Source organism: Pagrus major, chromosome 12 (assembly GCF_040436345.1).
Source record: "Pagrus major chromosome 12, Pma_NU_1.0".
Classification (NCBI taxonomy): Eukaryota; Metazoa; Chordata; class Actinopteri; order Spariformes; family Sparidae; genus Pagrus; species Pagrus major.
Genome location: NC_133226.1, coordinates 25,573,700 through 25,589,874, shown reverse-complemented (window position 1 = coordinate 25,589,874; position 16,175 = coordinate 25,573,700). Strand labels below are relative to the sequence as shown.

Here is a 16,175-nt window from a genome sequence, read left to right as displayed (position 1 = left end):
TTTTCGGGTCATTTTAAGGTTCATATTTTCAGTATATTTAGCCGTTAATACTTCTCTTAAGCAGTATTTTACTTCATTTTAACACTGCTATTGGTCCATTTACAGGGTCTGTAGGAGGGATATCTATCAAAATGGACGAATACTTTAGTTTTTTGACAAAAAAAAATCGTATTTTTCGCACATTTCTCGTCACATCTTGACAGAGATTTCCAGATGAAATAATCGAACTCACCCTTTTCCCGCCACTGAATGGCAGCTAAACGTCACACGACGTCCTGGGTGAGCTTGATTTTCACACCGCTGCACTGAATTCGCTGTCTGTCGCGGCCGGGGTTGCCGTGGAGACATCTCACCAACCGAAAGCCCCCAATCGCGTTTAAGCCACGCCCATCCCCGTTCCTATTGGTCCGTTCTCGGGCCTTTCAGCAGAACGCAGCTGCGATTGGCTTGTCGGCTAGGCTTACGTCACCACTGCACAGCGCCACATAAATACAGACCTGAACACGCAGGGCGAGTCTGACGCGCCGTGCGGGGTCCGTTCAAGTGCGTGCGGGCATCTTTTAATCAACATCTCACGCTGATAAACATGGCAAACCCGCGAGTTTTCTTTGACATCACTGTTGATGGCGTCAGCGCAGGCAGGATTTTAATGGAGGTAAGATAAAAAAAAAAAAAATCTGACTATTCACTTAACTTTTCTCACTTTGGTTGATTTTTCAAGGTTTAAAATCGGTGGCAAGGTTATTATCTTTCACATCCATCTGTGTGAGGTGCAACCGGCCTGCAGCTCTGACAGACATGTTGTGGTGCGTCAACTTCTCCTGCAGCTTTTAGGCTTCCATTTTGGTAGCCAGCCTTGCATATGTACATCCATATATCCTGATGTTGTGTTAATAAATGCATAAATGCAGATAAGAGACATTATATTAAATGCAAATCCTGCAGAGTGATTTTATTCTGATGGGAACGCCCAGCTGATGCTGCTGCTGCTGCTGCTGCTGCTGGTGCCTTGTGATGGCAGGTGGCTGCTGCTTATCACACAGGCACAGTTAAAGAGGGAAATGATAGAGAATCATTAATAAATGGTTAATTTATAGTTAATTACATTTTAATTAATAGTTGTTTCACTGTCAACAAACATTGCATAAAGGTGCACTCTGTAGTTTTGGGGGAATACATTTCAATCAGAAGAGAAAGATTTTGTTTTTCAGCCTAAACAAACTAAATAAACTTTTTTGTTTTCATGACTGAATAAACAAACTGACTGAATGTTATACTGTTTTTACTTTGTTTATATGTGGCGGACCCTGCCACCTTTCTGGCTTCAAACAGTGTTCTGGGACCTTATTTTCCTCTGACAACAGCTTGTTTATTCACTGATGGAAAAAATAAATATTTCTCTCTATATATAATACTACCTCATTAATATTGTAAATATTAAAATTCTGAGTTGGAATTTCTTCTCCAAAACCACACAGTGCCCCTTTAAGCAGCTGTTTATTGTAAAGTTGCAACTGATGTTTAAAATATTTTGTAAATGATTGATAAATACTGTGTAATTCGTCTATAAAATCAAAAACAAGATATAAAGCAAGATAAAATAGAAGTAAATATGAAATAAAATAGAAACATAAAGTAGAAAATATGAATATTACAAACATATAATAATATCATAATAATAATAATAATAACAATAATAATAATAATAATTTTTTTCAAAACCAAAGTTAGGAGGTGCTTCACAAAACATACAAGTACATACAACACAGGTGCAAAGAGAAATTAAACAAAATAAACTGCAATGAAATCGAGGATTTCAAGAACAGTAGACAAGAAATATAAAAGACGGATAAATAAACTAAAATATAATACAATTTACATTAAAACCTTTGAATAGACATCATCCAAATGCTTGTCTGTGTTTTTAAAAGTTATTAAATCGAGGAGTTGACTCAGCTGATCTGATAATTAGGGGGACACTCACAGTGTGAAATAGAAGTATATTTAAAGAAAAGTTTGAAAATATAAATACAGTTGCACAGAGAAACATGACTGCACAGGATACAGACAGGATAACAGAAGGGGTTGAACTACCAGAGGGCCAGAAGACCTTGGGGTCCCGCAAGCAAATGGAAACCATGAGCCAAGTCCTGAAAAGTCAGAGAACAAGATCCGAGCCATCAACACCTGAACCCTGCTGGTCATCAGATACCCTGCTGGCATAATAAGCAGGCCAAAGGAGGAGAGAGAGGCCACCGATGTCAAGACAAGGAAGCTCCTTACAACGCATGAAGTCCAGCGTCCAGAGGTTAAGCAGAAAGAAGGAGGACGAGTGAGCGTCAAAGCCACTCTCAACAAAGATGCATGAGGTCACCAGGAAGATGGCCCCAAGCGGTGAAGTGCTAAGTGAATACTTCAGGCAGCAGAGGAGGAGGAAACGTCATGCAAGACGCTCCTGAGACAATGCAGCACGTACAGCGGGTTGTAAAGTGAATTCTTACTTAAATTAGGATTATTACGTTACTGATTCATTCTTTTAACAGGTAATTAGTGACTGTATCAGAATACATTTTTAAAGTAAAACTCTGAACCCAGTTTATAGAATGAATATCACCGTACAAAACATGCTTCTGAAAGGTAAAATATTTAAAAGAGGATTATTATAAAGTGTTACCAAAATTAATCAGCTTCTTCTCTGATAATCAATATTTCAAGCAAAAAGTCCAGTTTTTGATTTCAGCCTCTCACTACAAGATTTTCTGGCTGTATCTCGTCGTATGTGACAGTAAACTGAGTATCTTTGTGCTTTTGACTGTTAGATCAGTCATATTGGAGTTTGGGAAAATATAAACTCATGGACATATTTTTAAACATTTTATAGACAAAATTATTAATAAATAATTGTGAGATTAATTTATATTGAAACTAAAGTTACAGCTGCAAAAACGACATTTCCTGGAGAACTAATCTTTGGATTTTAGGCTTAAAGTCTTGTGTAGTTTTATCAGCTGAGTTAAAAATGACAAGTGTTTAAAAAGTCCATTTTGAGCCTTCTTTTCTTCTAAAGGTTTAGTTTATAGTTAATCAGGGCAATATATATACATATATATGTATATATATATATATATATATATATATATATATATATATATATATATATATATATATATATATATATATCGTTTATCAAGATATGAAACTATATAATGTCTTAAATATATCATGATCTGACAAAAGTCTTTCCCTGTGTTTAAAGGCTGCATTACACTAAAGTTTTCTTAACTCACCAGACTTGTTCTAATATTTGTCTTTACCCACTTCGTCATTATATCCACATTACTGATGATTATTTATCATAAATCTAATTGTGTTAATGTTTTATTATATACCGTATCGAGGTTTTAATATTGTGATATTTGGTTTTGTTGCCCAGTCCTAACATTTATGAGATTTCAAAATATCGAGACATACATCGTAACTCTTTTATGGCCACACCGCCCAGCCCTACTTTGGGTATTTACCTGATTTAAGTACCCACAATTTGGGTAAAAGCCACATGGCTTCCTTGGAAAATTACTGGTTCTGACAAACAAGAGACTGATATCAGTCCAAATCTCTGCAAGAAAGCGAACATGTACATTTCCCAAAATGTAGAAATTGTTCCTATAAGTCTGTTTTTAAGACTTTTTAGACAGTTTAGAGTAAAAGTTCTCTGTTCTTACCCACTTAGTCATTAAATCCACATTACTGATGATTATTGATCATAAATCTAATTGTGTTAATGTTTTGTGAAAGTACCGATATTGTTGTAATATCAATATGATATTCGCATTTATGAGAAGCTTTCCAGGAGATTTCAAAATGTTGTTTATCTTGATATAACCTAAAACTATTGTATGTATTATTTTAAGTCACCCACCTTTGCTGTTTCCCTCCACACTAATGTAAATGTCTGTGTTTTTGCAGCTCCGGGCCGACGTGGTCCCGAAGACTGCAGGTAGGTAAGCTTTAAGAATAAGGAGAAAGCCTTGTATGTTCAGTGCATTCAGCATCAACCACAGAGCTGCTGCTGCTGCTGCTGCTGCTCTGGGTTTCTTTTTTCCACACTCCCAAAATGGATTCGTGTTTGGTCGAGGAAACTATGCGTCCCCATTAATCCTCCGCCGAGAGTTTATTCTGAATATGGGTCGAGGCTGGAAGGCATTGATCAAAAGAGCCTTAATAGCCATTTGTGGAGATAAAAGTGAGTGTAAACAAGGAGTGCTCCCGCTGCGGTGATTAATGATAATAAGGAAGAAGAAGTAAAAAGAACACTTGTTTGCTTGAAATGTCTTTTATTGATCATTTCCACCTTATTACAGCTGGTAGTGGTTGACTGTAATATATCAGTTCTCTGTCCCACAACCTTCTTCTTCATCTACCAACAAGAAAACCTGCATGATGCATCACCAGCTGACTGGGATTCGGTCCCACTTAGCTATTGTTAGTTATGTGACCTCATTTACACTCAGCGGATGCAGAAAGAAAGGCCTATATGCTTTTTTTGTGCATACAGTAGTTTCTATTGTGCCTCAGACACATCATGCTGTTTCTGCTGCTTCTGCACTTTAATTGTCATGTTCTCTGAGGCAAGGGCCTCAAAATAGCAGCCCGATGGTCGGATCAAAGCCACAAGACAATTGTATAAGGCCCCCACATGTAAGGGATCCTCAAGGGGTCAGAGAATGGGCTGTAGTATTGTAGTATTACTGTAGTATTGTAGTTATCAGAGGGGTGTCAGTGTGGATCTGCTGTGGCAAGAGCTGTGGGTACTAGAGGGTACAAATGACCACAAAGACACAAAACAACCACAAAGAAACAAACAATGACTGAAAAGAGACACGTAACTACCACAAAGAGACAGAAAGAACCAAAAACAGACTCAAAACAACTACACAGAGACTGGAAACAACCTTAAATAATCAAAAAATGACTGTAAAGACACTTAAAACTACACAAAGAGATGCAAAGCAACCACAAAGAGATATAAACTACTAAAAACAGGCTCAAAACGATTACACAGAGACTTGAACCACCAAAAACAGACACAATCAACCTCAAAGAGACTAAAAACAAGCGAGAAGGGACAGAAAAACATGCAAATAATGACAAAGAAACCCAAAAAACCTCAAATAGACTAAAGAGACACAAAGCAACCACAAAGATACAAAACATCTGGGAAGCACTATCCATCCACTTGGACGACTTTGGAAACTACTACAAAGAGATCCAAACAACTGCGCAGAGAAAAATGAAGTATTCAGCAGCCTGGTCAGAGACCTCGGGTGGTTTGAGTTTGAGACCCCTGCTGTGAAGAAATAAATCATCCTATAAACCTGTGATTTATTTCAGTATTTTATTTGGATTGAGTGCATTTAATGTCTTTTTTATTTTACAGAAAATTTCCGTGCTCTGTGCACCGGTGAGAAAGGTTTTGGCTACAAGGGCTCCGGTTTTCACCGCCTCATCCCTAAATTCATGTGCCAGGTACAGTGAAGGAAAGACATGTGTCCTGTTTCAGATTTGTTTCAGATTTAACCTGAGCTAATTGATATTTGATGATTTCCTTTTAGGGTGGGGATTTTACCAACCACAATGGAACTGGAGGCAAATCCATCTATGGGGAGAAGTTTCCCGATGAGAACTTCCAGCTGAAGCACTCGGGCATGGGCACTCTCTCCATGGCTAACGCTGGGCCCAACACCAACGGATCCCAGTTCTTCATCTGCACAGCTTCAACTGACTGGTGAGCTCCACTTTCACCCGTCTACCGCTGCATTCGGATTTAATCAACAGTTTCAGCTTGTTTCCGATGTTCTTCTCACATACTAATCGGCCGCTCTCTTTGCCAGGCTGAACGGGAAACACGTGGTGTTTGGCAAAGTTGTGGAGGGCATTGATGTTGTCAAGGCGATAGAGAAGCAAGGCACAAAGAGCGGCACCCCTAAAGCCAAGGTTGTCATCGCCGACTGTGGAGAGCTGAAATAGTGCGACTAAGCTCCTTCGGTTCAGCCTGTTCACCTTGTTCTCTCAGTCATCTTTGACATTGTGCTCTCAGAAACATATATTGCCTAAAACACTGACTTTAAGTATTTTAATTTTGTGTATATTTTCTGTGACATAAGTTGTAAAGAGTGACATTTAATACAACATTTTTCACTAGATGTGTGATTTATTACAGGAGACAGAATAACCAATCTGAAATGCATTTATTTTATGTGTAATACTTGAATAACAACACTTGAAAAACACATTATGTTTATGTAGAAGTTCCACTTAACTTTGTATGTAATGATTTTATTTATGTTATTTAATTTATTGGATGGGAAAACTTTTTTGCATTAAATATGACCCCTTATTTTGAACTTATAAGATTAAATGAAAATGTACATGTAATTAAAATACTTAGTCACCATTTCAGGCAAATTATTTTTGTGTTTACATCTGCAGCATCCGTAGAAAAACACCCCAATGCACCCACTTTCTCCACTAAAAATGTCCACGCCTGTGCTGATATTTGTTGTGTAATATTTTGTACCTTCTAATCTGTTGTTTAAGGACCACATTTGTTAACAAAATCAGAATAAAATGATGATGATCGTGTAAATAAAACCACATCAAAGCTTACTTTGTGTGCGTTGTCTAATTCAAGAACACAGACAGTTGATTAATCACAATATTGTGATTCGATTAATGCCAGTTGGATCAAAATGAAGTGCTGTAACAATGTGGTTTCATTTTTGAATTATTGCTGCTGCCACATTTTACCACTAGAGGTAGGCAAGGTAAAAGCTCACACCTTTGTATAGTGGTGGAAGAAGTATTCATATCTGTTAATTCAGTAAAAGTGCTAATATCTCATGGTTAAAGTACTCCAAGAAAAATATCATCCATTTAAAACAAAAAGCAAAATGTACTTAAAGTATGAAAATTAAATTAAATATTTATTTTTTTCCATAAGTGCCACATATAAACAAAAAAAACAAACAGTATAAATTGTGTTGTCCTTTAAGGTCAGCTTGTTTATTCAGTCATGAACACAACCAGAGTTTGTTTATTTAGTTTATTTAGGCAGAAAAAATCCATCAGTGAGGATCTTTCTCTTCTGATGAACGTTTCCTCCCCAAAACTACAGAGTGCACCTTTAATATTCCTGCTGCATTAATGTGTATGAAGCATTTGACTGCTGTAGATGTTTAACTACTTTATATACTGTTGGCTAGTTCAAAGCAATGACACATATTCACAAACACCCAAGTAAAGTACAATGTCTTAAATTTATACTCCAGTACAGTATGTGAGTAAATGTACTTAGTTACATTCCACCGTGGCCGTAATGAATGAAAGATGTAGAGCTAGTCTTCGCTAAATGTTTTATTTTGCTATCCCTTTGTCCAATTATCAGGATCAGACCCGGTTTGGATTCAGACAGGTAGGATTGATTTAAATGATTTTTCAGAAAAGTTTGAGGCTGTTTTCAGTCTTTTGGTTTAAATTTTCAGTTGTATCTTATGACGGTGCTGCGGTTATGGTCTGCTTAAGTTCTCACAAAAAACACTTGGTAGAAAAACATCATGTTTTGGCTTAAAATACCTGGTTTTGTCGCCACAAACACGGCCGGAGATGCCCCCGAGGTCTCCTTACAAATATCAAGTGGTGTCACGCTTACAAATGTGGAAACGCTGGCTGTGTCCCGCTTCACCTCTCGATATGAAAGTCGAAACGTAGTCGAACTTAGAAAATCTGATAATTATCATTTCACCACTTCGTGACTGCTCAGCAAATGAAAAGACATTGGATATCGAAAATGTGAAGGACCATCCGGCCATATTTCACCATATTTCAAGGTAAAACAACATATAAGTATATCATCATATCAACCCATTAGCTTCTGTTAGCTAACAACTAATGTTAACATTCAGCCATTTTATAGCTCACATTCCTGTTTACAAGATACGTATAGGAAGGCATAAAATAACCCTAAATTATCAACACACATCTTGGACACATTTATTTAAGTCTGGAAGTGAAATGCAATAGATGTAATCAAAAGGTAACGCTAGTGGTCAGGAATATGTCAGGAAAAATGTTATTTTAGGTCACAATGGCCCGATGTCCTTCCCAGTTTTCATTTACAGGGAACATCATCTTTTCAGTAGCCGATCAGTTAAGAAGTGGTGACATCATAACCATGTTTTCAGGTATTTAGGCCAGAAGTCAGAGGAAAATGGCCGCTGAGTGAATATTGACTTTACTTCTGTACTTTTGTGAAGCAGGATTCTGAATGCAGGAATGTTACTTGTAAAATGGCAGTTTTTCATTGTGATATTTGTACTTTTACTAAAGGATCAAAAGTACTTCCCCCCACTGAAGTACATTAACTCAGCAAATGAACTTGCATAGCATGTCAGGTGGGATATCTAGCAGAATATGGACGACCACCAGTATTGACAGCATATTTTAAAAATTAAAGTAGGTTTTCACTTGGCAGGAATTGTAGAGTAGATGCACATTTTATTTTCAAGCTTTTGACAGACATAAAACGGCCTATTTTAAGGTATTTCCACATTAAATAGTCAAAAATTACCACGTGAGTTTTATTCTCTAATAAAATATCAGTGAAAATCACAAAATACTCCGCGTGAATTGGATTTTTAACACATTTGAACATGACGTCCTCAACATCGGCTCGTCTGCTCGTTCTTCTATATAAATCTGTGGCTGCGGAGACATGTCACGATCCGCCATCTTGACTCCTCCCACCTCCGCTCCTATTGGTCCGCTCTCGAGCCTTTCAAACGGAGCGTCGCCGCGATTGGCTGTCGGCGGCTTTTACGTCACCGGCGCGCAGCCTCACTCGAGCGCAGAGCTATAGATACCGTGTGTCTACAACCAGGAAATCATTCAGGAGCTGTTTTCCGTTATAATCATATTAAAAGCCCGTTTTTGTAAAAATGGCAAACCCTAAAGTTTTCTTTGACATCACTATCGGAGGCGCTCCGGCTGGCAGGATCGAAATGGAGGTAAGAGAAACGTCCGACTATTTACTAAACATGTGTCGCTTCATTTCAACAATGCTAATTTTTTTTTTTTAAAAAGAAAAAGCTTTTGAAATGAGTCTCCTGCATCAAGTCTGTATGATTCTCAAAGAATGGTGTGTCTTGTTTCGCAGCTCCGGGCTGATGTGGTCCCAAAGACTGCAGGTATGTGATCTTTAAATCGGGAGAAAACTATGTAAATTGATCCTTTCCTCCGTATAAAAGCCAGGCCCCGGAGGTGCCACTCAGCCCGATGGCCGCTCGGGCCTGATGGACACTCGCAGTATTGCAGAGAAAAATTCCCATGCGGCCGGAAAACCCTTTTTTCCTCATTGACCGCCATTATAAAAAAAAAAAAAAAAAAAAGAGAGAGACGTCTTTAAAAATGCGGACAGGACATGAAGATCCGCAAACGACGTTGATTATGACTCTCTCTATTATGTATTTGTGATCCATAGAGGGATTTTTATATTTGTAAAACTTTCGATCAGCTGAGAAAAGCGATTTTAAAAATCCGTTATATCATCACAATCTGAAGTCTGTGGGCCTAACGGGAACTCAAGGGCGGGGCCAGTGGGCGAAACTCCACTGCGCATGTGCAATGAGACGCACAACCAGGAAGTCTTCGCAGAAAGCCAGAGAACTTCTTTGGCGCATGCGCGTGGCGAGCAATTCTCATTTGTTTGAATGGCCGCCATCTTTCCATCTGGCATCTGACTCTCCTGTATGACTCCATGGTATAGCCCCGTGCATTTTAAAGCCCTCCTCAGTCTGCGTATGTTTGTCTCGGTGCCATCCACTGCGCTCAATAACAGCAAAATCTCACTGTTTCTCAACCCAGGCACGAAGCAGAGCTCAAATATAACAAATTATCATGTTTTAGTGTGAAAAATTACTTTGCTATGTGATAGTTTTGTTTTTTTCCCCTTGCGTGGCAGCAATAGACCTCCATATATACAAGTTCATGTACAATGTTTTTGCAAACTAGTATATGTGTTGCAAGGGGGGGAAAAAAAGAGTTGTGGGTTGTACAAATGCTATGATGTTCAACAAAGCACCTGTCTGTCCACGCAGCAGCAGCAGCAGCAGCCGCTTGTAAAGAGAGCAAAGCCGTGTGACAGGTTCAGGGGCAGATAAAAGTTATTGATGCAAAAAAAAATGACAAAGAAACTCAGAATGACTGCAAAGAGTCAACTACAGTGATTTGAAACAAGCTCAAAGAGATGCAGAATGATCACAGAGACACAAACAACTGCAAAGGGACGCAAAACGAAAACATTAAAACACAGAAAAACGAGATAGAGATAAGTTTGTTACTCTTGCTTGAATGCAATCTTAGTGCGAATTACTGGTAATATGAGCCTAAAGCTTATTTTCCTATTTTTTCCTTTGTTTTAAGTGAATTTAATGAGGTTATGGTGTCTTTTATTTTATAGAAAACTTCCGTGCTCTGTGCACCGGAGAGAAGGGTTTTGGCTACAAGGGCTCCAGCTTTCACCGCGTCATCACTGAGTTCATGTGCCAGGTACAGTGAAGGAAAGACATTTGTCCTGTTTCCTTTTGTTCAGATTTGAGCCGAGCTAATGAATATCTGATTGCTGTAGCAACATTTGCTGACTCACCTGAGCCTTTTTTATTTGTTTTTTTTAGGGTGGAGATTTTACAAGGCACAATGGAACTGGAGGCAAATCCATCTATGGGGAGAAGTTTGCTGATGAGAACTTCCAGCTGAAGCACACAGGAGCTGGTATACTGTCCATGGCTAATGCTGGGCCAAACACCAACGGCTCCCAGTTCTTCCTCTGCACAGTTAAAACTGCCTGGTGAGCTTCACTCTGACCATCTACTGCTGTATTCAGGCCTGAACAACAGTTTCAGCTTGTTTCACATGTTTGTCTCTCTTCTCCAGGCTGGACGGGAAGCATGTGGTGTTCGGCAGTGTTGTGAAGGGCATGGATGTTGTCCAAGCGATAGAGGCAGTAGGCTCGCAGAGCGGCAAGACCGCAAAGAAGGTCGTCATCGCCGACTGTGGTCAGCTATAATACTGCGATGGAGCTTCTTCAGTTCAGCCTGTTCACCTGTCAGATGTGTCCTTTTATCATCCACATCCCAGTCTTCTTTGACAGGATGTAAATCTGCAGCATCAGTGGAAAAACAGCCAGTGCACCCACTTTCTCAACTGCAAATGTTTCACTCCTGTGCTGATATTTGTTGTGTATTATTTTGTACCTTCTAATCTGTTGTTTAAGGACCACATTTGTTAACAAATTCTGAATAAATGGAAAAAAAAAAACACTGAATAAACCACTTGAAAGCTTAATTTGTGTATGTCCTCTCATTCAAGAACACCACCTGTGTTCTTACTTAATGTGTGTATTTTAGTTTTTATATTAATTAATCACAACATTTTAAATTGTCAGTGGAAATCACAATAAAGTGCTCTAACAATACGATTCATTTTGTGGTATTTGTAGTTGCAATATCTTACCATAGAGGTCATAGGATGATACTTTGTCACGTTTGCCATACTTTTGTAAAGTATTGGAAGTATTCAGATGTATTATTTCAGTAAAGTACTAATATCCCACTCTTATAATACTCCCAGGATCCACCATGATGTTTCTGTATTAATGACCACCAGTATTAAAAATTTACATTAACTAGAAGTAGGGTTTCACTTGGTAGGGATTGAATTTAGAGCTTATTTATAAGCTTTTGACAGAAATAAAACGTCCTATTTTAAGGTATGTCCACATTAAATAGTCAAAGCTTACCGCCTGAGTTGTATTCTCTAATAAAATGTCAGTGAAGATCACAAAATACTCTGTGAGTTGGACTTTAACACGTTTGAACACGACTTCCTCAACATCGGCTCGTCTGTTCTCTCTTCCGCCTGCAGAGACGATCTCACGATCCGCCATCTTGGCTCCTCCCACCTCCCGTTCCCATTGGCCCACTCTTGAAACTTTCAAAAGAGCGCCGCTGTGATTGGCTGTCGGTAGCTTTTACGTCACCGGTGCGCAGCCTCACCTCAACACAGAGCTGTAGATACCGTGTGTCTGCAACCAGGAAATCATTCAGGAGCTGTTTCTCTCGTTTATAATCACATTAAACGCGTTTATAAAAATGGGAAACCCTAAAGTTTTCTTTGACATCACTATTGGAGGCGCTGCAGCTGGCAGGATTGAAATGGAGGTAAGAGAAAAATCTGACTTATTTACTAAACATGTGTCGCTTTATTCCAGCTATGCTCAGTCTTTCGGGTTTTAAATGAGCGTTTTTGCATCAATCTGTATGTTTTCTTAAAGAATAATGTGTGTGTTTGCAGCTCCGGGCTGATGTGGTCCCAAAGACTGCAGGTATGTGATTTTTTTTTTTTACTTGAGGAGAAAACTCTGCTTGGGGTTTTTCCACGCACACTCAAAATGGGTTTATGCACGGATGAGGAAACTATGCGTCTCCATTAATCCTCCACTGAACATGCGCTGTGACTATGGGGCGAGGCTGTGGCTGAGGCCTGGCGCAAGAGCCAGAAAAACCACTGTCAGAGCCAAGTTCAAGTGCAAACAGCGTAACAAGCAGTGCGTGATTCATAGGAAGCAGAAGAAAAGCTCATTTGTTTGCTTGAGATGTCCTGTAGGCCCAGTGGTCATCTCCACCTGGTGGTTGACTGTATACCTCCTAAATGCAGCTCACAACAAAAAAAAAACAACTTTGCATGATACATATTCACACATGACTCAGTGGATGCAGAAAAAAATGGCCCGTATGCCTCCTTTTTTATTCTGCACAGTAGTTTCTGTAGTGGCTCAAACACTGAAAAGCAACAAAATGTAACTTCCTGGAGAAAGATAGCCGATTGTTGAGTTTCATCCCCGGACCAGACCGTCAAATACTGGGACTTTGGGGGGGTGCGTTCAACCAGAGCTGCAAAACCCAAAGTGTCAGTGTATAATGGTCTTGGAATGAGACTAAACAATCTGATATCTTTCCCCAGGAAGTAAGTTTTCTGTTGTTTTTTGCACTTTAATTGTCAAATTCTCTGTAGCAGGCCTGTTTAACTGCGTCCCAACGTCAAGACTTCAAAAATAGGGAGGATTTCAAATCCAAATTGGACTTCTGGAGGTCCGACCCCTGAAAAATTTGAGATTGAAGCGTTAATTCACCGTGTTTAACCTGCATTCTGGTGACCATTGAAGGAATGAAAATAACAAAATTATAAGTAATATGCAGGAATTTGCTTAAATATTTTCTCCTCTCCATTTCATTGTCTGTCTCTCACTCACTAAGAGGACGAGGTGCAACAGTATACAGCATAATAACTGTCTTTACACACCAGCTCACCTCATGGCTTTTCTTGGAAAAACTTCTATTAAATTCATGGGACCTTGAAAAATCCCATAGCTGTAACCATTCAGCATTTGCATGTTTATGTCGCAAGCTGTCCATGCTAACAGCATTACTCCACTGAGCATGCAAAGCAGCATGACAGGTACAGACATAGATGTAAATTACTGATGCAGAGGAATAAAAATCTTAAGAAAAAAATGAGAGTGCTGCAGTGAGTCAAGGAGAAAAAAGGAAGTGTTGTAGAAGTCTAAAAAAACGCCCTGATGAAGACTTTTTGAGTCGAAACACTTCCGCATATCCATTCATCAATAAAGGATTTTTAAACTTTTCCCGTTCCTCGCATTTTCAGTCAAACTGTGAATTTAATGAGGTTATGGTGTTTTTTATTTTACAGAAAACTTTCGCGTTCTGTGCACCGGAGATAAAGGTTTTGGCTTCAAGGGCTCCAGCTTTCACCGCGTCATCAAACAATTCATGTGCCAGGTACAGTGAAAAAGACATTTGTCCTGTTTCGTTGTGTTCACAAGTTCAGAGTTGAGCCGAGCTAATGAATATTTGATTGCTGGAACAACATTTGCTGACTCACCTGAGCCTTTTCATTTGTTTTTGGTTTTTTAGGGTGGAGACTTTACAAGGGGTGATGGAACTGGAGGCAAATCCATCTATGGGGAGAAGTTTGCTGATGAGAACTTCCAGCTGAAGCACGAAGGACCTGGTATACTGTCCATGGCTAATGCTGGGCCAAACACCAACGGCTCCCAGTTCTTCCTCTGCACAGTTAAAACTAGCTGGTGAGCTCCACTCTGACCCATCTACTGCTGTATTCAGGCCTAAACAACAGTTTCAGCTTGTTTCACATGTTTGTCTCTCTTCTCCAGGCTGGACGGGAAGCATGTGGTGTTCGGCAAAGTTGTGGGGGGCATGGATGTTGTCCAAGCGATAGAGAAAGTAGGCTCAGAGAGCGGCAAGACTTCAAAGAAGGTCGTCATCGCCGACTGTGGTCAGCTATAATACTGCGACGGAGCTTCTTCAGTTCAGCTTATCACCTGTCAGATGTGTCCTTTTATCATCCACGTCCCAGTCTTCTCTGACAGGATGTAAATCTGCAGCATCAGTGGAAAAACAGCCAGTGCACCCACTTTCTCAACTGCAAATGTTTGTCTCCTTTGCTGATATTTGTTGTGTATTATTTTGTACCTTCTAAGCTGTTGTTTAAGGACCACATTTGTTAACAAAATCTGAGTAAATAAATTTAAAAAACACTGAATAAAACTACTTCAAAGCTTAATTTGTGTATGTCCTCTCATTCAAGAACACCAACTGTGTTCTTACTTAACGTGTGTATTTTAGTGTTTCCATTAATTAATCACATTATAATTTGATGTCAGTGGAAATCAAAATGAAGTGATCTAATTATTTCATTTTGTGGTATTTCTAGTTGCAATATCTTACCACTAGAGGTCATTATAGGCGAGGATAATACTTTTTGTCATGTTTGCCATACTTCTGTAAAGTATTGGAGGAAGTATTCAGATGTATTACTTCAATAAAGTACTTATCACACTCTTATACTCCCAGGATTCACCATGATGTTTCTGTATTAATGACTGCTGCATTAATGTGTATGTTATACATTACTGCTGTAGATGTTTGAGGATGAACTCATTTTAACTATCTTGTCGGGTGGGATATCTGTCAGAATGGACAACCACCAGTGTTATAGGTATATTTCAAATAAAAGTAGGTTTTTACTTGGTAGGGATTGCATTTAGAGTAGAAAAAATATTATTTTAAGCTTTTGACAGAAAGAAATCTCCTATTTTAAGGTATTTACACATTAAATAGTCAAAGCTTACCACCGGATTTATATTCTCTAATAAAATGGCAGTTAAGATCACAAAATACTCTGTGTGAGTTGGACTTTAACACGTTTGAATGTGACTTCCTCAGCATCAGCTCGTCTTCTTCTTCTTCTTCTTGTGTTTTGACACACATCTTTCAAATTCATACTCCTGACTTCTTTCCCCACAACAGATAAGTCCTGCAATTTTCAGGCTAACCATTGTTCATTGTCCTCTGTTCAGCAGTATGAATTTGAAAGATGTGTGAGCGTCCTTTCATATTGAACAGAGGGGGAACAGTATCTGACAGTAATATTACAAGCTGTCAGGATGTGCTTTACCTGCTATAATGGAGCTGGATTTAAGACAATTATGATAAAATAGCAATTTATACTTAGCCTATAAATGAATCAGCATACTTTCCTCCAAAAGTCCATAATATTCAAAATGAAAAGTCTCTCACAAATATAATATTTTTCATTGATAGAAATAACAGTAGTTGGTTGTGTTAATAAAGACATAAAAACACAAACATATTTGTTCCAGTTTAAAAATATAACTAGACAGTCATGAAATTTGTATTTCACTTCTACAACACAACATCTTCAGATAAAACACGCTAACAAAAGTCGGTTTTGAACCTCAGCTCTCTCAATGCAACACCTGCAAGATGGTGGACTGAGCGGTCGTGCTAACGAGTCTCTCCTACTTAAATCTCCTCAAATAAGTAAATTAACTTCTTATCCCCTCCTCAACTTTGTTTTTTGAAGTTTATAAAGTACTTTTTGCTCAAGAATCAACGATAAAATGAAGCAGTCTAGCCTGAAACACGACGTATATCCCCCTCATGAACGAAAAGAGCGAAGACGAGAAGACAAGAAGCTAGAAGAAACAAAGCTACGCTGTG

General features: G+C 38.8%; 3 protein-coding genes across 3 annotated transcripts; all 3 read left to right on the top strand.

Annotated features, from left to right (window-relative positions):
* The first annotated feature begins 577 nt into the window (after positions 1-577).
* LOC141005883 (peptidyl-prolyl cis-trans isomerase-like) lies at positions 578-6,238 on the top strand. Its single transcript, XM_073477937.1, has 5 exons — positions 578-655; positions 3,967-3,997; positions 5,438-5,526; positions 5,613-5,785; positions 5,892-6,238. Exons 1-5 carry the CDS (start codon positions 587-589, stop codon positions 6,025-6,027), a joined length of 498 nt encoding a protein of 165 aa, XP_073334038.1. The 5' UTR covers positions 578-586; the 3' UTR covers positions 6,028-6,238.
* Positions 6,239-8,915: 2,677 nt separating this feature from the next.
* On the top strand, positions 8,916-11,397 carry LOC141005682 (peptidyl-prolyl cis-trans isomerase-like). Its single transcript, XM_073477634.1, has 5 exons — positions 8,916-9,062; positions 9,212-9,242; positions 10,514-10,602; positions 10,728-10,900; positions 10,987-11,397. Exons 1-5 carry the CDS (start codon positions 8,994-8,996, stop codon positions 11,117-11,119), a joined length of 495 nt encoding a protein of 164 aa, XP_073333735.1. The 5' UTR covers positions 8,916-8,993; the 3' UTR covers positions 11,120-11,397.
* A 730-nt stretch (positions 11,398-12,127) lies between these two features.
* LOC141005684 (peptidyl-prolyl cis-trans isomerase-like) lies at positions 12,128-14,715 on the top strand. Its single transcript, XM_073477635.1, has 5 exons — positions 12,128-12,272; positions 12,406-12,436; positions 13,822-13,910; positions 14,046-14,218; positions 14,306-14,715. Exons 1-5 carry the CDS (start codon positions 12,204-12,206, stop codon positions 14,436-14,438), a joined length of 495 nt encoding a protein of 164 aa, XP_073333736.1. The 5' UTR covers positions 12,128-12,203; the 3' UTR covers positions 14,439-14,715.
* The last annotated feature ends 1,460 nt before the right edge of the window (positions 14,716-16,175 follow it).